This window comes from Symphalangus syndactylus, chromosome 12 (genome assembly GCF_028878055.3).
Source record: "Symphalangus syndactylus isolate Jambi chromosome 12, NHGRI_mSymSyn1-v2.1_pri, whole genome shotgun sequence".
Classification (NCBI taxonomy): Eukaryota; Metazoa; Chordata; class Mammalia; order Primates; family Hylobatidae; genus Symphalangus; species Symphalangus syndactylus.
In genome coordinates, this window is record NC_072441.2 from 48,095,475 (window position 1) to 48,119,692 (window position 24,218).

Here is a 24,218-nt window from a genome sequence, read left to right on the forward strand (position 1 = left end):
TCGTCATCTGCCTGCCTCGGCCTCCCAAAGTGCTGGGATTACAAGCGTGAGCCACCGTGCCCGGCACAAAGTTTCATCTTACATTTTTTTATTCAGCAGCTGTTTCAGTACGGATTAGTTTAAATTATCATAAAAGTGCTTGAAAATCTTTAACTTGCATGTAAATTTGGAATTCTGAAAAATTCATAAATACCCTGCCAGTACCTATGAAAGGAAAAGCTGCAGATCCAACTATATACCAATAATCCATTTTTCTAAAAGTTCAGAGAAACTCTGTAGCACATTAGTCCTGGGATATAAGGTAATCCTGGCTGGGTTATGAAATTTCTTCTCATGTCTCTTCCCTACAGACATCTCTTTTGTATCACTCAGGCTGTTCTTTCTGAAATAGCTGAAGGCATTAGAAACGATCCATTCAAATTTTATCTTTATTCTCTTCTTGCCCTTTTCCTCCACTATTATATATACGTTTTTGTTTCAAGGTTCAGTATCTAGTACTTAAAGTTACTTAGAATTTTTAAGTTTTCCTAATATAAACAAGCATTTGAAAGAAACTACTTTAATTGTTATGATGACTAAACTTGTCCCAAACCAAAAATATGCACTAAACACTACATAGTAAGAATGAGACCAGCCTGGGCAACATAGCAAGACCCTTTCTCTACAAAAAAATTGAAAAATTATCTGGGCGTAGTGGTACACGCCTGTAGTCCTAGCTACTGGGAGGTGGAAAGATTGCTTGAGCCCAGGAGTTTGAGGCTGCAGTGGGCTGTGATCACACACCGTGGCACTCCAGGCTGGGTGATAGAGGGAGATTGTCTCACTAAAAATAAATAAATCAATAAAAATTTAAAAAGAACAGTAGTTTGGGTACCTTATCAAGAGGGGCAACTTCATAAAGAGTCATTTTTTAACTATATATTTCATAGTTTGAATAGATCCAAGCAAGAGATTCTCCTCTCCCCCTGCAGAGTTTTAGCCTCATGGAGATTAGAGAAAACTGTAGCTAAGGAAAGAAAGCAAAAGAAATTGGCTTATGGTAGAATTTCTGACCCATTATATTCAGGTTATATTCCACCTTTTTGTTACCTCCAAGTCCCTGATTGTGCAGGTTGTTTTTCCCAAAATCATACCCACTCTACATGAGGTTAATATTAACCTAATAGTGTGACTTGCCTGGCTAGTGCTATAACGTGAGATCAATCTAATGTGAAGAGTAAATCATAAGTGAGAGAGATAATAGCTATATTCAAAATGGGAATTAGGCTGAAGGAGTGAAAATCTGAAATGATCAGGCATTTCTAGAGTCAATTTAGAAGATGACTATAGAAATAACTGCAAATAAAGAGCTGCAAAATAACTTTAAATTTCTGTACTGTGTCTTCAGAGAAAATGGAAGGATATGGTTCAGAAATGGACACGATGGAAACTCAGAGAATGAATAGTGAATGTACCTAAATGAAGGAACAGTGTGTGTGTGGTATAAAAATATAGAGGGGATAATTTTTATTTGAAGATTAGGAATTCAAAGGCGTTCCCAGAGCAGTGGGGGGCTGAGGCAGGAGAATCACTTCAACCCGGCAGGCATAGGTTGCAGTGAGCCAAGATCATGCCACTGCACTCTAGCCAGGGCAACAGAGCAAGACTCTGTCTCAAAAGGAAAAAAAAAAAACAAAAAACATGATCCATAATAGAGGCATCTGGGAAATGGGGAAAGCTCACCTGTGACACCACTGCATATATAATTGGAGCATGGCCAAGCCATTGGCAGGGTGTGTTCTGTGTAAGCCATTGTCTAGAGAATTGAATGTGATGTGTAAAAGAGAGCCTGTTGTTTTGTTTCAGAGGGCGGAAAGGAGAAGGCTAACGCTACAAATACTAACATTGATGAAGTTAGGTAAAGATTGTATATGTGTATTCATTTTACTGTCCTTTCAGTTTTTTGGTAGGATTGAAAATTACCAAAGTAGAAAGTTGGGGGGAAAGTAGGTATTATAATTTTTAGGAAGAACAGACCTAAAAGGCCTAGCCACTTAGAACAGTGAGTCAGCCAGGGTTGCTCCAGCTAATGTCACAATTTGGGATATCTTGTGTTTCTGACCAAAAGTTATCTTTTCCACTCCATTTTTCTTGCTCTTCCTATTTAGTAATAACTTTTCTTATTTTGAGTTATGAAAAACTATATATGATGGAAAAGTGGAATATTTATTTAAGTATAAATTGGGCCAAACCCCTTTACCAGAGATATCACTGTTATAAAATTTTTAGTGTTTTTTAATCCATTTTTGTAAATCTTTTTTTTTTTTTTACCTTAAATTAGCAACTATGCCCCTTTCTCAAATTCCCTGAGACCTCTAGAATATTATTCTTTCCGTTTTCTTACAACTGATCAGTCCTTTTCTGTCTCTGCCTCCTTTCCTGTCCAGTACAGACTTCATAATCCAGGGTGTGGCCCATAGGAGATAAGATATATTTCTTAAGGAATGAACAGTTCATCCCTTCCCCTTAACTTCCTTTCCCACTTTTTGTGTCATCCTATTACCTAAATCCCAACCCAATTATTTGTCTTGGCAGTTATTTGCCTTGGCACTTCTCTAACCACTCTTCTGAGCACAGCTAAAAAACATCAGATGGGCTCACAGCATGGCTTAGCAATCATTTTACTTATTTTTATCCTTCTCTCATTTTTCATGACAATCATTTTAAAACTACCAATTTTGGGTTTTCTACCCCATTACTTAACCCACCGCACTTGACAGAATAACTCGCCTTCTACTTCTCAAAGAAAGATAGGCTATTATTTCAGTTAAATGACAGCTAATTTTTATTGAGTGCTGAATAGATGACAGACAGTATGTCAGGCACCTTACACAGGTGATCTCATTTCATGCTCACAACAGTCCTGTGAGGTAAGAACTGGGAATGCCCCCCTGCCTTTTTGTTTTTTTGAGACAGAGTCTCATTCTGTCGCCCAGGCCGGAGTGCAGTGGCACAATCTCAGCTCACCGTAATCTCTGCCTCTCAGGTTCAAGAGATTTTCCTGCCTCAGCCTGCCAAGTAGCTGGGATTACAGGCATGCACCACCACGCGTGGCTAATTTTTGTGTTTTTTCTCTGCCTCCTAGGTTCAAGAGATTCTCTTGCCTCAGCCTCCCAAGTAGTTGGGATTACAGGCATGCACCACCACGCCTGGCTAATTTTTGTATTTTTTTTAGTAGAGATAGGGTTTCACCACGTTGGCCAGGCTGGTCTCGAGCTCCTGACCTCAGCGGATCCACCTGCCTCGACCTCCCAATGTGCTGAGATTTCATGTGTGAGCCAACGCGCCTGGCCGGAATGCCCCATTTTACAGAGGAAATTGAACTTCCGTGCAGTTCAGTATCTGGCCAAGCAAAGACAGCTAGTAAATGTTAAAGCTGGTGGTGGGGGTTTTGTCAAGCTTAGGCAAGCAGTATGGCTGCAGTGTGCATATGCTTATTCACTTTACAACAAGCTTGTCCAACCTGCGGCTCACGGGCACATGCAGCCCAGGACAGCTTTGAATGCAACCTAACACAAATTCATAAACTCTTTTAAAATCTTACGAAATTTTTTCTGTGTGTGATTTTTTTTTAAGCTCATCAGATATCGTTAGTGTTAGTGTATTTTATGTGTGGCCCAAGACAATTCTTCTTCCTCCAGTGTGGCCCAGGGAAACCAAAAAATTGGACACTCCTGCTTTACAACTTTCTTGTATTGTGGCATTAAGTAGCTGACTGCATAGTGGGAGAGAGAGAGACACATGATGAGAAAATGTCCATGTCATGTAGTAAGTGTGGTGATGAAGGTATGCAGAGAGTCGTTTGGGAGCAGAGAGGAGAGGCATTGGTGGAATGCCCTCAGATAACCATTCCTCTGAATTAACTGTGTGCTGCTCTGTCCTGACCTCCCTACTTCCACTGTCTGTGGAGGATATGTCATCCTTCTTGAGAAAGGCACATACCTCCATCTATGTTTATGGAGCCTCTGTCTTCTGACTTTATCACATCGTTTTCCTTCAGTTATGTCCCCTCCCACAGCCCCCACCTACATTTAACCTCTTCTAGTCCTTCTCTTGTGGAAAGACATTTTTCAGGTCTCTTTGATCTAAAAAGCAAACTCTGCCTTAGCCAAAGCTTCTCTGTGATCTGTACCTTTCATTTTCTGCACAATTGAACTTCTTCATAGTCTATACTTGCTGCCTCCCCTTCCTCACCTCATGCAAACAGGTGGAAAGCTGTTTTAGTCATTCATTTATTAGATAGTTGAATGCTACCCATATATAAGTGTCAAGTACATGGTAGTGATTAAAACAGTCTCTGCTTTTCTGAAATTTTTTTTGTTTGTTCTTTGGAGACAGAGTCTCACTGTTTCACCTAGGCTGGAGTGCAGTGGTGCAATCTTGGCTCACTGCAACCTTCACCTCTCAGGTACAAGGGATTCTTTTTTTTTTTTTTTTTTTTGAGATGAAGTCTCACTCTGTTGCCCAAGCTGGAGCGCAGTGGCACGATCTCGGCTTACTATAACCTCCACCTCCTGGGTTCAAGTGATTTTCCTGCCTTAGCCTCCCGAGTAGCTGGGACTACAGGCACGCACCACCATGCCCAGCTAATTTTTGTATTTTTAGTAGAGACAGGGTTTCACTATGTTGGGCAGGCTTGTCTTGAACTCCTAACCTTGTGATCCACCCGCCTCGGCCTCCCAAAGTGCTAGGATTACAGGCATGAGCCGCCGTGCCTGGCCAGGTACAAGAGATTCTTGTTCCTCAGCCTCCCAGGTAGCTGGGACTACAGGTGTGCGCCACCATGACTGGCTAATTTTTGTATTTTTAGTAGATACGAGGTTTCACCATGTTGGCCAGGCTAGTCTCGAACTCCTAGCCTCAAGTGATCTGCCCTCCTCAGCCCCACAAAGTGCTGGGATTATATATGAAGTGCTTCAGAGGTGTTACAGAAAGGACCCACTTGGATTGTGGCTAGGGATGAGGGTAGGTTTGCCTGAGAAGATGACATTATAAGCAGAAATTTGAAAGCTCTAAGGAACAGAATAAGGCATTTGAGACATAAAAGAATGACATGTGTTTAAGCCTCTAAGGCGTAAGGCATCTTGTTCCTAGCAGTTGAGAGGAGGTGTTGTTGGCTAGAATGTTGAGGTTAGAGCGTGAGTAGAAATAAGATTGTGCGGGTCTTGTAGACCATGGTAAGGAGTTTGAATTTTAAGTGAAATGGGAAGTTGTTGAAGGGTTTTAAGCCAGAGAGTGAAGTTCCCTGATTGACGTGTGTGAAAGATGTTCCCTGGTTACATGGAGAGTGGACTAGAGAGGAGCAGCAGAAATGGTAGGAGGCTACTTGTAGTCTATCCAGACAGGAGATGGGTGTGCTCTGGGCTGAGGGCATGTTTGTGGAGATGAGGAAAAGTGAGTGAACTTGAAACTTCACATTTCTTACTTGAATGGACTTTTTAGTTCATTTTAAAAATAGCTGTGGGAGAGTGAAAGGGAAGAGGAAAAGGGAAGGACCAGACCAGGGAGGACTCCTGGCTTTCTAGCTGGAACAACTGTTTGATAGTTTCATTTGCTGAAGTATTCAAGATTAGGGAAGGGAATGGATTTTAGAGGGAAAATCTAGAAATTACATTTGAGTTTTAGACTTTTAACGTTTGAGAGTCCTGTGAGATACCCAAGTAGAAACTCAAAGAGGAATTTTTATTTTTAATTTTTTAAATGTTTTAAATTTAAAATGTTTGTTTTTTGAGATAGCGTCTTGCTGTTTCAGCCAGGCTGGAGTGCAGTGGCCTGATCATAGCTCACTACAGCCTTGACCTACTGGGCTCAAGTCCTCATGTCTTAGCCTCCTGAGTAGTTGGAACCACAGGTGAACACGACCATGCTTGGCTAATTTTTTTTTTTTTTTTTTTTTTAAGTAGAGATGTGGTTTCCCTGTGTTGCCTGGGCTGGTTTCAAACTCCTGATCTCTAGCAATGGCTCCTGCGACAGCCTCACAAAGTGCTGGGATTATAGGCGTGAGCCACTGTGCCTGGCCGAAATTTTTATATATCTGGAAATTTGAGAAGTATGAGTGAGAGATGCATATTGCAAGTTTATAAAATGTAAATAGTATTTTAAATCAGAAGATTGGATGAGATCACTGGGAGAATACAGGAAAAAGAGGAGGAGACCTAGAAATTAGCCCTAAGGAGCTCCTGTATTTAATGGTCGAGTGAAGGAGAAAGTGCTAGAAAAGAAACTGAGAAAGAATCCTCAGAAGTAGGAGGAAACTTAGGTGCATGGTTTCCCTATCACTTTCTCAAGAAGGATGGAGTGGTCTTCTAAGGAGAATGTTGCAGAGAAGATAAATTAAGGATAGAAGAATGCCCCATTGGTCTTAAACATGGAGATCTTGTCAGGGGGCAGATGACAAAAATTGGAATATCTGTTAGACAAAAGGTCAGAATAAACAATCCCCAGAAAATACATGGGAACATAAATGTGGGAAAATGTTCATCATTCCTGATAGTCAAAGAAATGTATGCTCTAATTTTGATGTTAATTTTCGTTTATAAAATTAGCAAAGGCTTAAAAAAATGAGCACAACCAGAACTGACAATGGGGATATAAAACAAGTACAATAAAAATTATTGGTGAGAATATTAATTGGTACCATTACTTAAGCAACAAAATATTTAAAATAGAGACCTTTTTGCATCGGAGTCATCTAGTCTGAATTCTGAGATTTGGTTAAAATATGTACTCTGTAATCTTATTTGTTTAGTGAGCTTTCTTTAATACTAGTTTGAAACTTCCTCTCTCATCAGTCTTAAGCTTTGTGTTTTACTCTGAGCAATTAATATTTCCCATGAAGTACATTTTTCTCTTTGTTCAGGATGACAGTGAAAACAGTTATCTTTATGTTGTTTCTATTTCTGGGAAGTAGATTTTTTGAATTAGAATAATTTTTATACTTCTGATTTACAAGACTGCAAATGCATATTTAACGTAAGTTTGTTTCGGCTTACTAATTTTAGGTCTGCCTGTGTTTTACACAAAATGTTTTTTTTATGCTTCAGATGGCAAGATTATTTTATCATAAACCCCAGTTTGCCATTTTGGATGAATGCACAAGTGCAGTTAGTGTCGATGTGGAAGGCTACATTTACAGTCATTGTCGAAAGGTAAGTGTGCAGCTGCTCAGTTTGAGGAGCCACGGCCTCCTTCCTAGTGTAAACTGTGTCCAAATCTGTCCAAAGAGAAGATTCCAGGTCACTAAGTAACAAAATTTCTACCAAAAGATTTCTTGTTTTAATAAAGATATAAAACATGAATAAAAGAAAAAGAATTATAAATACAGTTCTGTATATAATTCTCTTTATATATGGGAAATAGATTAAATCTATTTCACTTTACCTCATTACTTATACTCAGAGTTAATAAACTGACCTTTTCTTAATTTATTCCATTAACTTTATCTAAACATTAGAGTTTTTTAATGAACAAAACTCAACAATAATTATTTGGCAATTTTTAATTTATCCGTTTTATTTTCTAGCCTGAGCAATATTTTACCAAAGCTGCTTTTAGTAGCTAAGTCTGAGGCTATCTTTATTGGTTCCATTCTTTAAGTAATTATTCAATAGTATCAGTTTTCTTTCTTTGAGAAATTGTTACCAACATCTATACTGTGGTTACATTTTGGAACAAATGTAGTATATCCTAGCTGTTATATAGTTTCTATATAAGTAAATGAGGTAGATGAGGATTTTTAACATTTTGCATGTGTTCTTTGGGAGTTCTCAATAAATAAAAAAGGTCATATTGAGTATATATAGTATGAATTCCTACTATTCAAAGTGTGGTCATGATCAGCAGCAGCAGTGTCACCTAGGGGTTTGTTAGAAATGCAGAATTTCAAGCCCTGCTAAATCAGAATCTGCATTTTAACAAAATTCTAAGATGATTCAAATGCACATCAAAGTTTGAGAAGCACTGATGTGATGATAAAAGAATTTGCTATTCTTTGTAGAAAGATTTTAACTACTGATTTTATCTTGTTAATGATTTATTTTCTATTCTTGAATTTGCCTTGGTAATATATAATTATACATTTGTTCATGTTGGTTTTCAAATTTATAGGTATTAGAGATGTTTATGGTATTCTCATATACGTAAAACCATGTAGTCTGCAGTTGATTCAATGACATAGCAGCTCTTCGCTGGTAATTTTGACCACGTGATTTACTCTTATGCTCTAGGTATAGGCTTGAAGTCCCCACTTAAGACTGTATAAATTCTATAAAACGTCAGTTCCATTTAAAGGAAAATTCATATGGGGCCTCATTGATAATTTAAATTACTGTGATAGCACTTAAACATGTATAAACATGAAATGAGGTGTGACTTCCTTAAGCCTAGAGCTCTTTTACAGCTACAAAACTAATATAAACTTACACATTAAATACATTAAATACAGATAAAACTTAAATACAATTTCAAATTTGCAACATTAAAGAGACCTAGGATACTGTTTAGATGAAACTAAACCAGTGGTTTGGGATTTAATTAAGGAAAGATAGAATCTGAGCTTCAAATTTCATTATTTTGCATTTTGCTTTTTATTTTGACTTATATACTTCATATATTTTTTATATCCTCATGTAAAGAATGTGTGCATTAAGTAGATGTCTAATCCAATTATTGTAGAATCATGAACAGAAATAATATCTTAAATGAGCTCTGAAAAATCAGAAAAGTGTGGTATGGTTGAAATATATGTTTTATTAATACTGATAATACGCTTATTTTGTTATGCAATTCCTAACCAATTTAAGAACCTTTTTACAGTGCAGCCAAACTTATTACACATTAGAAGTTTTATGTTATATCACTTTGGCAATCAGAGGTGTACATACAAACTTAGGAACTTCAATCTCATGGTAAAAATGATCCAGAATATACTTATAATCTTTTAAAAATTATCAAAATGAAAATAAAATTAAGAAACCGCGGTGGAAATTTCCCAGATGCCCTAAGCATGCATTTGCCAGCCTTGAGTGATCCACTTGGAGGAACAGTGACCCAGAGTGGGGTTTCTCGGTCTTGGCACTATTGACCTTCTGACTGGTAAATCCTAGTTGGGCAGGGCTGAGGGTTGCTGTGCACTGGAGGATGTTTAGAAAGCATCCCTGGCCTCTACCCATTAGATGCCAGTAGTGCTTTCAGTTGTGAAAATAAAAATGCCTCCAGTCATTGCCAAATGTCCCCCTGAGGGACAAATATCGCCAACCTCCCCACCTTGGTTGAGAACCACTGATCTAGAGCAACTACAGCTATTATCTATTAGTCTTTTTTTTTTTTTTTGAAAATCTGAAGTACAGATCTATAAATACGTATTCACAATCTGAAATCCAGAAAGTGCTTAAATTTAAAACATTTTTCATAATTTTATAGCAAGCTCACTGGGTAAAACTTCGCCTAAGCTAACAAAATATATTTAAACTCTGTCTCACTTAATATCAGTGTCCATATGTGTCACTACAGAAACACTTATGTGTTTAATTATAAAATTCTGCCTCAGAACTCTCTGGGGGTGTTAAATAATACATTTTCAAAATCTGAATTCCAGGACACATTCCAAAACAATAGTTTACGGTAGGCGATTATGACCCTGTATTTGAGAAGCAAGTTGACTGTCAACAGTGCTATACTGATTTAATTTTTCCTGATTTTGACCTTTGGCTATTTTTATCCTTCTCATATTCCTCTCATATATTTTTCACAATAAAATAGGAGACATGATAGGAGATATGTTTTTTGCACAAAACAAAGTAATACACTTAATGCCAGTACCTGGTAGTTTTTATTATGTGGTTGATGGCCAGTACTTTCCATTGCTATAAACATTTTGCATCCAGTTGTAAATTTTTTCTCATTGACATTGCTTTTTAACTTTAGTCACTGAAGACAATCCTCTTAACAGCTTAAAGTACATGGACTAGTTTAATTTGTGACTCTGTTATTGATTAAACCTAAATCATTTTCTTTGTATTAGGTTGGCATCACTCTCTTCACTGTGTCTCACAGGAAATCTCTTTGGAAACATCATGAGGTTTGTATTTCTTTCATTGAATGGCACAGTGAAATTTTATTTTCTTTAAAATATGAATTCAGGTTAATATGGTTTTAGATTTTATGGTTTGTATTCCCTTAAACATATGTCTTAAGGAGAAAAGGTGGTTTTGTTTTATAAAATAGGATTTTCTTAAATATTATAGTTGTCAGTTTTGAAAGCAATGGTGTAACAGTTTTTCTCTAGTTTTATAAGTGACTCTTATCTGTTAATAGTAACTGACTAAATTTTGCATAGTCTTATCACAAATATGGTGAAGTAAACTTTTCTTATCCAGCAGTGACAGAAGAGAAAAAGTCTTAAGAAGAATTAGATGGCAAAAAATTTAGGGGCATTTTTAATAGAGGTCAGGACTACAAGGGGGAAGATTGAATAATGTCAGCTATGTTTATCAATGTACTGTAGTAAGTGGGATTCATTAGGTAGTCATTATAATTTACAAAGATATTCAAGTGAGGCTTACATTGGTGCACGTGTATTACTTATTCTGGTGCTTCAGTAGTGCCATTCTCACTATGGCAGTTCTTTTCAACTCTTAATGTGAAATGCTCAAAATCTGGAAGTAAACCCAGTTTAATTCTCTTTATTTTCTTTCCTCCTCCCTCCCTGCTTTCTTCCTTCCTTTCTTTTCTTCTTTCTGTCTTTCCCCCTTCCCTCTTTCCTTTCTTCTCTTCTTTCCTTCCTTTTTCCTTTTTTTTCCTTCCTAAATGATACAGAAATTTTAGGTAAAAGCAAGGGTTTGAGAAAAATTGGAATAATGGTAAAGGTATCTTGTTCCACAAAATACATACCTGATTAAGGACTTTTTTTTGCCAGATACTGAGCTAAGTGTTACGAGGGATGCAAATTAATTACAGTTTTTACCTTCAAGAACTTTAGGATGTAGATGATAGTCTACAAGTGATAAAATGAAGAGCATAGGATTTGAAATCAGAGAGCCTGGGTTCAGGCACCAACGTTTCTAGCCTCAGTTGCTTCCTTTGTATAATGAAGTTATTGAGCCTTACCTGCCTATCTCTTAGATTACCATGAAATTAGACAGATAGCCTATATGAAAGTACTTAATAAAATTCAGTGAAATTCTATATAACTGTGTGACTTTTAAAGATAGCTTTTATTATTTTATGGCATATTATAACGTCAATTTTTCATGAACTGAATAGGAAATTGAATAACTAGAAATCAAAGCCATTTAAAATATAGCCAAGCCTTTGTGTTTTCTTGGAAGTTCATAAGTATTATAGCCATAGAACATTGAGAGGAATTGAGAGCATTTGGGTTTCACCCTTCCTCTTCTTTTGGAGGTATAGACAGGTAGCAAAATAATCATCAGGCCAGTGATCATGTGAAGGAGGGGAACACAACTAGAATGTGAGGGGCCAGGATAGCTAAGAAATAGTAATACAGAAAATGGAAACTCAGAAAGCTTTCTGAAAATAAGCCATTAAATAAAAACAGAAGGCTTTGTAACTGCTATTGTGTCTTCAGAGGTTAGGATATATAGGCAGTTTTTATAGCTCTTTTTCCCCTCTACTAAATTAAAAACAAATAAAAAACCTTAAGATGGAGATTTCAAGCTGATTAGGAAATCAGGCTACAGGAAACAATACTGACTGACCTATGGAACAGTCTTGCATTTAGCACAGTTTAACCTACTGGTAGCTGAGATCCTTGGTCATGGAGTTACGGAAGCATTCTAATTTGTGGGATGCTTATAGATTTAGCTCCCTTAAAATAATGAGGAAGTCTTTATTTTACTTTTCATAAAGGACAGTACTATATTCACTCTTAGTTACTGACTTTTTTTCCCCCTTCTTTCCCATAGTACTACCTGCATATGGATGGCAGAGGCAACTATGAATTCAAACAGATAACAGAAGATACAGTTGAGTTTGGCTCTTAGAGAAATCTGGAGAACTATACCTGCTACAGTGAAATAATTACAGAATACACTTAGAAAGGCAAAGTACATTGTAAAATAAAGTTGAGCTTGGTTTTTTTTTAAAAAAAAAAACAAACAGCAACAAATTAACTAGATATAGAATAATGGAGAACAAGTTGTTAAAACATTTAATATTATATAGGATATGCTAATTGTGTATATGTTGGTTTAATTAATAATATGTACTAAGAATGTCGTTATTCTTGTGGTTAAAAACCTGCCTAAATTAAATTGGGCTTCAATCACTGTAACCTGATTCATCCTGGGATGTAAACCATTCGAAGTCAGCTAATTGGACTTTTATGGCTCTATCTTTTCCTTCAATGAAGAACCCTATTTAAAACTGGGTCATCATTTGTCCTGTTCTAGCAAGATAGTCTTCAGTTTCATTTTCCTGTGCCCTATGGTAGTTGGAAACAAATCATAATGTATTATTTAAATGTATAACATCATTGCATAACAGCATTTATTATACAGTGGCAGATTTCTTTAGCTGCCACAGTAATACTCATTCCTTGTGTGTGTCTTGGAGTGCATTTGACTCCAGGAAAAGCCATTTTGATTTTCCTTAACTAAATGATAAATGTACCCCTCTCAGTCTGCAGTATTGAGTTGTTTAAAGTATATGTGCAGTCTTGCTTACAAGGAGGGGTTACCATGTATCACACCTAATCTTCCCAATGTTTGGGATATTAAAACACAAAGTCCTTAACATGCCAGGCTCAAGGTCTTATGAGAGTTTTAGATTTTTTAGAGAATTAGACAAATTTGTGTGTGTTAGAAGCCCATTCATTAGAAGTGTGGTGGTTATTTGGTATTAAACTCCAGATGAGCCATAGGAAAGCACTACATGAAATAATGCACTGAGTATGCAATGCTATCACTGTCTTTGGCTGTGATTTTATGTTTAAAAAGTATGTTCTAAAATTATTATATATACATGGGTGAATTATGTTTCCGAGGCACTGTTTTATCTCTGTGAATCTGGAATAACTTTTTTATATTTGGGTTATTATGTCAAACGATCCTAAGAGAAGATGGTTTCAGTTCATTAAACCATCATTAATGACTTTATGTATTATTTGCACAGGGAGAATTGAAACTGAGTATAATCAATAAGCTAGATATGAAATCAGTTTCTCAAACTGAGCTTCAGAAAGGGGCATTTTATACTCTTGTTTCTGCATAACTGGTTTTGTTTTTTTGCAGAATTAACTATAACAATCACTGGCTACCGAAGTAAACTGATGTACTGAATTCCATAATACATAACATTCAATTTTTACCACTTCTGTTTAGCGAACTTGTATACTTACTTATTTTCTGTTCAGATTAAAAAAAAAAAACTCAGCTATCCTATACAACCTTTGCTTGTTCTTTTTATTCTGGTATCTAAATACTGAGAAGTTCATTTATAATTCAGCCTTGACTTGAAAACATACATAGTTTAGTCTTGACTTGAGAACACAAAAATAAATTCAGAAAATGCTTTTAGCACAGTGTCTCTCTTTTTTAAAGTTTTGCCAAGTATGGTTTTTAATTGAATGAATTTCTCTTTTAGAAAAGTTCAGTAAAATCTGTGTACCTGACAAATGCTACCAAACAGCCAGGAGACCTTAAAAGATACTATTTGTCTTGGAAAAGATTTTAAGGCATGGGAAAGTTTCCGATTTTCAGATTTCTGGGTTACCTTAAACCTACTCGTAAAAGTATTCTCCTAGCTGCCTTATAATTGCTTTTGTTATGATTCTTGCCCTCAAAACAACAACAACAATTTGGGCTTTTTTCTTAATTCTTTTCTTTTTTATGTAACAAATATTATAGTGCCTCACCATTTGAGGCACAGAGGAAGATCCTTCTGGAGAATCACATTAACATAATAGTGGTTCTTAGAAGACCCACAATAAAGAAATCCATTGGTTCCAAAACATGATTGACCACGGAACATCTTTTTCTGCATAATTCCTATTAACACCTTCCAGAAACCGCACTGGGAAATGTTAGTTTAATCCGAAGAATAAACCAAAGAATAAGAACTTTCATCCATGAGCACCACGCTGCATGCCAAGACATATCACCGTGTTCTCATAGTAAGTTTTTACTTTTTATATAATGAGAAAATAAGTATGAAACAGCGATGGTAGTTTGTTTTGCATTAATGGAATAAAATATATCTAGCATTTGTCTCTTTCCCCCCTTTCTGAACGATTAACATTTGGCTTAAAAGCGGTGATATGATAGCATCTGTCATTACCTTATGTAAAGTTTTAACTTTTAAACTTGGTGTTTAAAATCATAATTTGTGCTGAGAAACAGAATGAATTTTCTTCTAACAGATGGACTTTGACATTGTTAGCTGCAGGAAGCTGTCTCTTTTTTTTAAACCTACATTAGTGATTTTTCCTTTGTGAAGAATTGGAATGTTCTGACCATTTCCATATACATAACATATGCATGTCACTTTAAGAAAGTGCCAAAAAAACTGAAAAGCAATCCCCTCCAAACCTTAGGAGCAATGATTTTAAACTCTTCTAGTTGGTGTAATTGCATCTCATTTTTTTAAACAATATGCCTTTATAGCTATTTCTTGATTTATCAGTTTTAGACATTCCCTACCACCTTTGTTTCTGCCACATCCCTTCATGTAGTTAAATCATTTTTTAAATTTGTAAACATTTTATTGTAGTATATGTACAAAAACATTGATAAATTTAGGCTCTGAATTTTTAAGAAAGCGTACACACTTATAACCACACCCAGATACCAAATGAAATAGAACATTGTTACAGCACTAAAGGCTCCTTCTTGTTCTCTTGCAATTACTAGCTCCTGACTTCTATCACATAAATTGGTTTTGCCTGTTTTTGGACTTTATATATATTAGATACCCTTCTGTGTATGGCTTCTTTCCCTCAGCGTTGTGAGGCTGATTGATCCATGGTAAGTGTGACAGTAGTTCCTTCACTTTCATTGCTGTATAATGGTTAATTGCAGACCATCCCTGACTTAACAGAGGGTTCAACTTACAAGTTTTCAGCTTTATGACGGGTTTACCTGGATGTTAAATGCATTTTTTTACTTAACTGTGAGTTTATTGCGATGCAGCTCCATTTTAAGACCAGCAGCATCTGTATATGAATAGGCTATGTATTCCTCTTCCCATTGATGGGCATTGGGTTGTTTTCTGTTTGGAGCTGTTAGGAACACTTCCTAGAAATACTCTTACGCATGTCTTTGGGTGCACATGTGTGTGCATTTCTGGAATGGAATGTGTTCAGCTTTGGCACTGCCACTGTAAGTGTGTGAGAATTCTGGTCTTCCTAGTCCTTGCAAAGACTTGGTATTCTCAGTGTTCTTTTTTAAATTTTTATTTTTACTTGATGTATCTTCAGCCATCATTGTGGTTTCATTTTGCATTTCCCTGATGACTAATGAGGTTGAACTCATTTAATGTTTATTGGCTATCTAGATGTCCTCTTTTGTGAGGTGCCTATTTAGTCTCTGGGCCCTCTGTTAAATAATGTTCTGTTCCAGATACTCTATATTCTGGATATGAATCTTTTATTAGATAACTATTCTAATATCAGACAAATTAGACTTTAAGACAGTGAGCATTTCTGGAAATAAAGAGGGACATTTCGTAATGATAAAGGTCAGTCAAACAGTATATAACATTTCTTAATTTGTATGTACCTAATAGCATAGGCTCAAACATAGAAACTGACAATAATAAGGGAAAATAGACAACCCCAATTTTTAGAGTGTTACTTGTAGACCATTCCTGACTTAACAGAGGGTTCAGCTTACAAGTTTAATTCCATGATGTTTAATTTCTTTGAAATTTCTGTTAACTCAGGTAAAGCTCCTTTTGCTAGTTCTTAGAGTGGAATAGCAAGCTCTGGGATCTGGATTTGAAAATGCTTTTCAAAAGTAGCAGTTATTCTAAATAAAAATAGTTATAGGCAATACTTTGAAAGCTATCTCTCTTTTTTAAAAAGATAATTGGTGCAACTCTAATTAGCCAGTCAATTTACCAAGTGACTGGAATGCTTAAGGCAATACAAAACTCTAAATTTTGTCAAACACACATTTATTTTTGGCATTATCTATGACCAAGATAATGTTTTAATGATGCTGGCATGCCCTCTTCCTGGAACACTTTGTAACTTCCCCCCACCTTGCCTGGTTAACTCTATGTCCTTCAGCTGAGATTGTAGGTAACCCTTCTAGGTCCAAGTTAGGTGGCTCCATGTAAGTTCCCCAAAACACCCTGCTTTCCTTATCATTACATTTATGTTCTATTGTAATTGACATTTCACTCTGCAGATACATAAGCTCCACAAAAGTTGGGATTATATGTTTCATATTTTAATCAAATCTATAGTGTCAGGCATGTAGTAGGTACTTAGTATTAGAATAAATTACTGAACAGATGAGTGAATTCAAATGCATAAGTATGGTTCTTGCCAAGGAAGTGACAATCCAGAAAAGGGGCTACAATGGGTGGGCAACCGTTTTGTACAGTAGTAAGAGAAGAGTGTAGTAAGGAAGTGGGGAGGATGCAGTGGGAATCCAGGAGAGGAAAGCTCCTTGGTGAGATCCAGGAAACATTACAGTCTTGCTGAGTTGGTAGAAGCAAGGAGCATGATCAGTGTAAGCAAGGCAAGAAAGCTTTTGGTCTTTAGGAAGCTGTGGATTAAGACAGAGGTCCTCAAATTATTGTCTTTGAAAAACGTGTAGTATTTTTAATATGATCACTACTCTGCCTTTTCTTATGGCTTGGATTCATAACTTGCTGATATTTAAGTTTAATACATGGCATCTTATCAAGACTGTGCAGTTCTATCCATTGGTGGGGTGTCCTGTCTCCCTTTTCCATTCCACTTCCCCTAGCCTGTTTGTGAAGGAAGGCATAGAGAGCAGTTTCTCAGACTTCAGTGTGCATACAAACTACCTGGAAAATGCAGATTATCATTCATTAGGTCTGGGATTGGGCCCAAGAATCTCGATTTTTAACTGGCTTTCAAGTGATGCTAAAGCTGTTGTCCCAGACCACAGTTGAAGTAGCAGGATCTGGGGTGGGAGCTCTGGCTATGGACTAGAGAGGCCATCACAGGTAGAGTTGCAGAAATCTGCAGAATATTCTCTGGGTTCATTTATTCAGGCTTCCCTTTCGTGTTCCTTCATGCTTAATCATCTACAGGTATTTTGGATTTTATTTACAATTCCTTTAGTTCTTTTATAATCCAGTCTGTGAACATTTCAGTCAAGTTATCTATCCTTCTCAGGAACTCAAGATGGCGCCACAATCTTAGTTGTAAAGGACGCTTCCCGTCCCAAATGATGTTAATATATGCAAGGGAAAAAACATTTCCTGCCCCTCTGAGTGTCTGTTACATCTCTTATTCTCCGGCCTGAAATATGCTTGGAGAAGACAAATTGCTTTGCAAATGGAGCATAGTTTTTTGGTTGGTTTTTGAAAATCGGGCTGGATAAAGATTGTCATGTCAAAAAATTTTTTCTTACAACTCCTTTAGATCCCTATTTTTAAGGTTTATTAAATTGTATATATTCAAGATGAATTTCAGCTTCTCGGTTTCAAAATTCCTGAATCTTTAATTTTCATTTCACCCAGAAATACAGTGATTTTAAAGTATTAATTACTGATGCTTTAATAATGTATAATCATAGGATTTAAGTGAAAAGGGGCTAAAGATCTTAGACCAATGAGTTCACCTGAAAAAAAAATAGGTTTCACATTTTTGCTTAAGCTGTCTTGAGTTTCTGTTCCTTGCAACCAGAAAAATCCTAACAGACTCATATATAACAAACTTTGATAGGGAGTGTGCAGTCTACAGATGGAGAATCTTGTCTATGCTCTATGTATTCTTCATTTGTTTTGGCTTCAGAGCAGGTTGCATTCTGATTTCTCCAAGGCCTGGGAAGCGCCATTTGGGTCTGTGACTACTTCCAGCCTCTCTGCAGTCAATAGTAAACACATATTGCTGATCGCGGTCATTAATAGATCAAGCCAGTGGTTCTCAAACTTTAATGGGCATTAGAGTCACTTGAAGGGCTTCTTGTGAAAACATAGATTGCTAATTTGGTAAGTCTGCAGTCAAGGTCAAGAATTTACATTGCTGCCACGTTCTCAGGTGACACAAATGCTGCTGGTCTTGGGACTATACTTTGGGAACCATCGGATTAAACTAACAGTGGAATAAATAAAGCAATGGTTTGGATGCATTCAAGAAAATGAACAAAATTTCTTCAGAGAATCAGATAATGCACACAAGATTTAATCTTTGCCACCATACAGGTAGCTTTTCTTTATAAGGAAATAGTCTGGCTTAAAAAAAGAATATTAAAAATAAATATGGACAATTGGGCCCCCAAGCATGGAGCAAAGTGTAGCAGGATGAGGGAGATGTCAGAAAGGCACAGGGGTCTGCTACAGAATGGCAGACGAGCATGTGTCTTGATTTAGGAGAAAAAAGGCTCCTCCACCTTCCCACCAAATCCCCTCACAACAGCTGATGAGTAAAATTCTACCTTTACTCTCTTACTTTTTTTTCATTTTAAGAGTATGACTCGATAAAATATTATGAATCATTGACACTTTAATGTGAATGATTTTTAAAACCTTTCATTAGTTGGAATGGTGAAATGGTATCCTTTGAAATATCCATCTACGGCTGGATGTAGTGGCTCACGCCCATAATCCCAACACTTTGGGAGGCCGAGGTGGGTGGATCATTTGAGGTCAGGAGCTCAAGACCTGCCTGGGCAACATGGTGAAACTCCATTTTTTCTTTCTTTTTTTTTTTTTTTTACAAAAAAGCCGAGCGCGGTGGTGCGTGCCTGTAGTCCCAGCTTCTCGGGAGGCTGAGGCAGGAGAATCGCTTGAACCTGGGAGGCGGAGGTTGCAGTGACCCAAGATCCCTCCACTGCACTCCAGTCTCAGCAACAGAGTAGGACTCTCTCAAAAAAAAAAAAAAAAAGAATTATCCATCTGTGTTTTTTCCCAGGTCTGTCTTTTGATCCTTGACCCTTTTCCCCATTTAGTTAGCAGTTCTGTGATCACTGTCTCTGCAAGGGATATGGCAGCTGAAAGCAGAGAAAAGTGGAATCTCCTCTGGTTCAGGACAGTGTGAACAGCAGGACTAGTGCGTAGACCACAGATTTAAAAGAGAACATGGCAACAAGTAGGACAGAGGCTTCCCCACCCCAGCCTGCCACTCTCAGACTTGAAAAGGACTTTCCAAGCTGGAGGGAGAGGTTAGAGGGGAAGTGGAGGGATCTAGAGGGCAGTTACAGTGGTGGCGGGATGTGCACTTGAACACAACTCCAGTGGAAAGTTAGGTAACCCAGAGGGAGTCACCAAATTGCTTTGGATGGTTTCTATCTGGTGGAAAGGAAGCCTAAATAAAAAAAATCACGTGTTAGAGAAATGAAAAATACTACTATTGTGTCTGTGGACTCTGTTCTTCTATTTGTACCACTATGGGGCCTCGTGTATGGGAAGTCATGAAGTCTCGTGGCTCTGGAGTAGGAAGTTGCACTAAACGGTGAAGGGCTGGACAGGAGGCTCCTGGCGCATGCACTGGCGTGCGCTGAGCAACCTTTTGGTCCTCATCCATTGGGTGCCCTTCTCTGGAAGCCAGCGGGTCTGTAGAAGGAAGGATCATTCCTTCCTTCACATCCACCTCTTCTTTGAAGCCTTTCTGGATCCCCACAGAAGAATATGGTCATTTCCTCCTTGGACTCTGAGGGAGGGAGAGCTGGTTAAGGAGAGCTGGTGGAAGATTGCTGTAGATCCAGTGTGGGGCCTCGGGTCCCTAATGGTCAGCAGAATGAGAAATGAGTTAGAAATAGAGTCACAGAGTCAGGGAAAGCCAGGGCAAGCTAGAATCTGGGAGCATCCCTGCATTTGTCTCTCGCCACCTCTAACCATGATGACCAAATGGCTGCCGCTTCACTTCTCCTGTCCAAATCTTGTGAAAATATCTCTTTCGGTTAACTATTATCTAGAACCATACAGGGACTGTAACTCTGGGAAACATAGTTCCAGATTAGCCAAATTGACACATTATAAAATTGCTTATAGGACCCTATGAGCATAGAGTTGACAGCAATACCCATTAAAACATAATTTATTACTTGTAAAAGGGTTACTTCGATGTTGTGAGGAAAATAGACTGTAGGGGAGTAACTGTGGGAACAGTAGGCTATTGCGGTCTTCCAGTGAGAGAGGGGAATGGCTTGAAGTAGAGGGAGAGCAGAGGAGGTGACCTTTGGAATTGGGGTGTATTTTAAAGGTAGAGATAGCAGGCTTTGCTGATGGATTGAATGTGGCATGAGAGAAGAAAGATAAGTCAGTGATAACACCAAGAAGTTTTGGCCTGAGCCAATGGTGGCTGTTTCTTAAAATGAGAAAGACTAGGGGAGAAACAGGTTTTGGGTTTGGGAGAAATTAAAGATTCTCTTTGCATTTGTTGAGATTGAGATGCCTGCTAGCCATCCAAGGAGAGAGTTTGTGTAAGTATTTAGATCAACAGTGCAGCTCTGGAGTTCAGAAAAGAGATTGGGGCTGTGACATGTATTTGGGAGTCATCAGCATCTAGATATTATGGGCATCTGGCATGATAGAGCTCAATAATAGAGCCATGGGCTTGAATATATTACCTAGAGAGTGATTACTGATAGAGAATGGGAGAACTAATGAGAACTAATTATCTTAGTTCAAGCACTAAGTTAATCCAATATTTAGAAGTTGGAAAGAAGATGGTGTCCAAGAGGGAATAGGAAGTTAAGGAGAAAATCTAGATGAGGGATTCCAGGGATCAAAGGAAATTTGTTTTTTATAAGATAGAAAATAATACAGGATGTTTTATCATCTGCTAGGAATGATCAAATAATATGGGAGAGATTTATACGGCTGTAGTGAAGGGATAATTTTAGGGGGCAGTCATTAAGTAATTGAAAAGGCATGAAAATGAAATTTGTTTTACACTATAATTTCACATTCTAGGCACCTTCTCTTTGTGTTTATATTTGATGGTCAGTGCTTATACAGCATGATAGGGTGCTTTTGACTGCAAGAACAGAAAACCTGACTCAGCTCGCTTAAACAATTAGTCAGATAATGTCCAGTGAAAAGTCAATGGGTTGGGACTTTGAGCAAGGCTTGATCTAGCAGCTTGGTGCTGTCACCAAAGACTTCACTTCTTTTTTCTTTTTTTTAAGCAGTCATCTATAACATGTCTCAAAGAGTGATTACAAACACATGTGAAACATGTGAAATTCAAAGGTCTTGCCAAAGGAATGAAAAGCAAAGGCTTCACTTTTTACAATTGCTCTGCACTGCTCTCCAATATGTCAGCTCCATGTAAAGCTGACTCCCTTTGTGGTCTCAAGACTGCTGCCAGCAGCTCTTGTGGCTACGTCTCTTCGTTATGTTCATCAAGAAAGAGCATCCTGCCATTCCCAGAAAGAGCCTTGATATACACTCTTCTTAGGCTTGGTTAGGTCACAGGCCTACCTCTAAACCAATTTTTGCAGCCATGAAGAAGGAATGTGCTGACTGGCAAAGCTGTCGAAAATCACTGTCGAAAAGGAAGGGCTGTGGGAAAGGGGAGCATAAGCATTCATTCTAAGTATATGAACGAAAGTCGGAGGATGTCATAACAGTAATAAACCTTCCAAGCAACCATTGGAGGAAAATCACACAATTAAGTACACATGTCCTAGAACAGGTAAAAAAAGCATTTGGGAATGAGTTTATTCACCATTTGATGAATAGAGATAATTGTTAAGGGGCAGTTCCTTAGATTATAAGCCATCAGCTGAAACTAAGCTAAAATGTCTTTGGATTTCATGAGTATTAGTTTCTTATATGTAAGCCAAATTCAGTTAATAATTTAAGATTGGAAAAATATCTTTAGAACGCATGAAAGGGCTGGGCACAGTGGCTCACGCCTATAATCTCAGCACTTTGGGAGGCCGAGGTGGGTGAATCACTTGAAGTCAGGAGTTTGAGACTAGCCTGGCCAACATGGCAAAACCCTGTCTTTACTAAAAATACAAAAATTAGCCAGGCGTGGTGGCTCACACCTGTAATCCCAGCTACTCAGGAGGCTGAGGCATGAGAATCGCTTGAACCTGGGAGGCAGAGGTTGCAGTGAGTCAAGATCTCACCACTGCACTCCAGCCTGGTGACAAAGCCAGACTCTGTCTCACCAAACAAAACAACAAAAACAAAACAAAGAATGCATGATAGTTTGGTTAACTAACAATTAGCTCTATGGGGTACATTACTGATCAAGTAATGAAGTATAATTTGGTCCATTGGAGGGCAACAGTTTCTGGATTGCAGCCAACAGTCTGTAGTATGGTTTCTGCTCCCGTGTCAATCACAGTGCTGATTTTTAGTGTCGGCTGTTAGGTGTCAGCAATTCAGAGGGATGTGGCAAAGTAGGGAGTGGTTAACATTTGCTGTTTGGAAGCTTTCTGATTATTGCAGTTCAGCCTTATTCCAGTCTATAATGAATCCCTTCCTTGTGATCAACCAGATTCCTCATTAGTACCCAAACCTGTTTTCAATCTGCCAGTATTTTCCTTAGTGGAATAATTCAAATTCCTTAGATAATGAGGCCAAGAAATTACATAATGCTATAATTAATCCTGGCAGGGAAATATCTGGATGGGCACCTTCTGCTGTAGCTTGTTCTGCCTCCTCATGTAATGCACTAAGCTTTTTGTCCCAGGCAGCCCCATGTGAGCAGGAATTTGAGATAATGGATGAAGCACCCTTCTTTGAGGACGTGCCCCCATGCCAGTTTCTCTTTTGTTGACTCTGCTGCAAATACATCCCTTTTCTCTGGTATAACAAAACACTACAACAGTGCAAGATTCAGCCTCTGTGTTGATGGCAAAAAAAAAAAGTAATAATAAACAAAACCAACCAAATAAACCAACCACTGGTCTGTTTTCCATAATTTCTCCAAAACAGCTATCATTTTTATGAGGACGTCAAAGGTTTGTTTCAGGCATTCTTCCTTAGGATGTGGTGTTACATTAAACAGTTCATGTTTGGAATTTTATTGACAATGTTCAATCTCTTTGGTGCAAAGGACAAAATGGACTTAAAATTTATTAACAGCTAGATAGTGAGCTGAGGCTGCTCATCTGAATGCTTGCTCAATTTCTTTGTGGAACCACTTCTGAGTAGGTGTGCCATCTGGATGTTTTTCCTAGATGATAACAGTGCCCCCTTCCACAGTGGGAAGCAAAAGCAGTTTTGTGGCCCAGTAGGTGCCAAGAACCTTTTTCATCTCTAGGTAGAACCCTCTTTTACCACAGTTGAGAGAATAAGGCTGTTTTGCATTTGAATGGAGAACTACATTCTAGAGATAATAAAGCCAACTCAACTCAGCCATGACTGACAGAGTCCACTGTGCAGTCACCCTCAAGAGCTGTAAAGCATGAGCTGGGCCCAGTCCCTGCCCTCCGTGAGCTCTCAGTCTAGCTTTTAATTGACTCTAGAGATCTTACTCCACTTATATCTCTCCCTATCCTATATTGTCCTTTTACCTAATTTTCTTTCAATACAATCATCCCAAGAATGTTTCTTTTTTTCTCATCTCCAATTAGTCAAACTACTGCCAATGGGAAGAAATCTCTCCAAGTCTGCAGTAGAGAGCATTATCTTTTCCCTTCCCTGTAAGACGACATCCCTGCCCCCAGTCATGTGCCTTGTGGTGACTCCAGTGGACATATTGTCAGGCTTGGTCACTTGCTTGGGACAGTAGCATGTGAACAGAAGTGACAATGGGCACGTACACAGCAGAAGTGTAGGAGATGGGCTTAAAGCTTGAAGCTGTGGTTGCCGGTTTCTACCAGTTTTTTGTTTTTCCCTCTGCCCTGATCTAATTAGGGGCTTCTCCATTGGTTTGCATCCTAGACTGAGAAGACATTGAGAAGAGGTGCAGTCAGCCTACAGTCACCAAAATGTATTATAAGTGAAAAAGATACATACATGGTTGTAAGCCACTGACAATTTTACAGTCATTTACTGTAGTAGAGCTAATACAAACACCAAACCATACATAAATAATAAATAGAAGATAGAATAAGTAC

General features: G+C 37.9%; 1 protein-coding gene across 4 annotated transcripts in view; it reads left to right on the plus strand.

Annotated features, from left to right (window-relative positions):
- Positions 1-13,574, plus strand: part of ABCD3 (ATP binding cassette subfamily D member 3) — a 98,556-nt gene extending 84,982 nt beyond the window's left edge. For all 4 annotated transcript variants that reach the window (XM_063624327.1, XM_063624328.1, XM_063624330.1 and 1 more), the window contains 3 exons: positions 7,083-7,187; positions 10,061-10,117; positions 11,964-13,574. In XM_063624327.1, the coding sequence (XP_063480397.1) occupies positions 7,083-7,187; positions 10,061-10,117; positions 11,964-12,041 (240 nt within the window). In that variant the 3' untranslated portion in view covers positions 12,042-13,574. The remainder of the gene's footprint in view (positions 1-7,082; positions 7,188-10,060; positions 10,118-11,963) is intronic.
- The last annotated feature ends 10,644 nt before the right edge of the window (positions 13,575-24,218 follow it).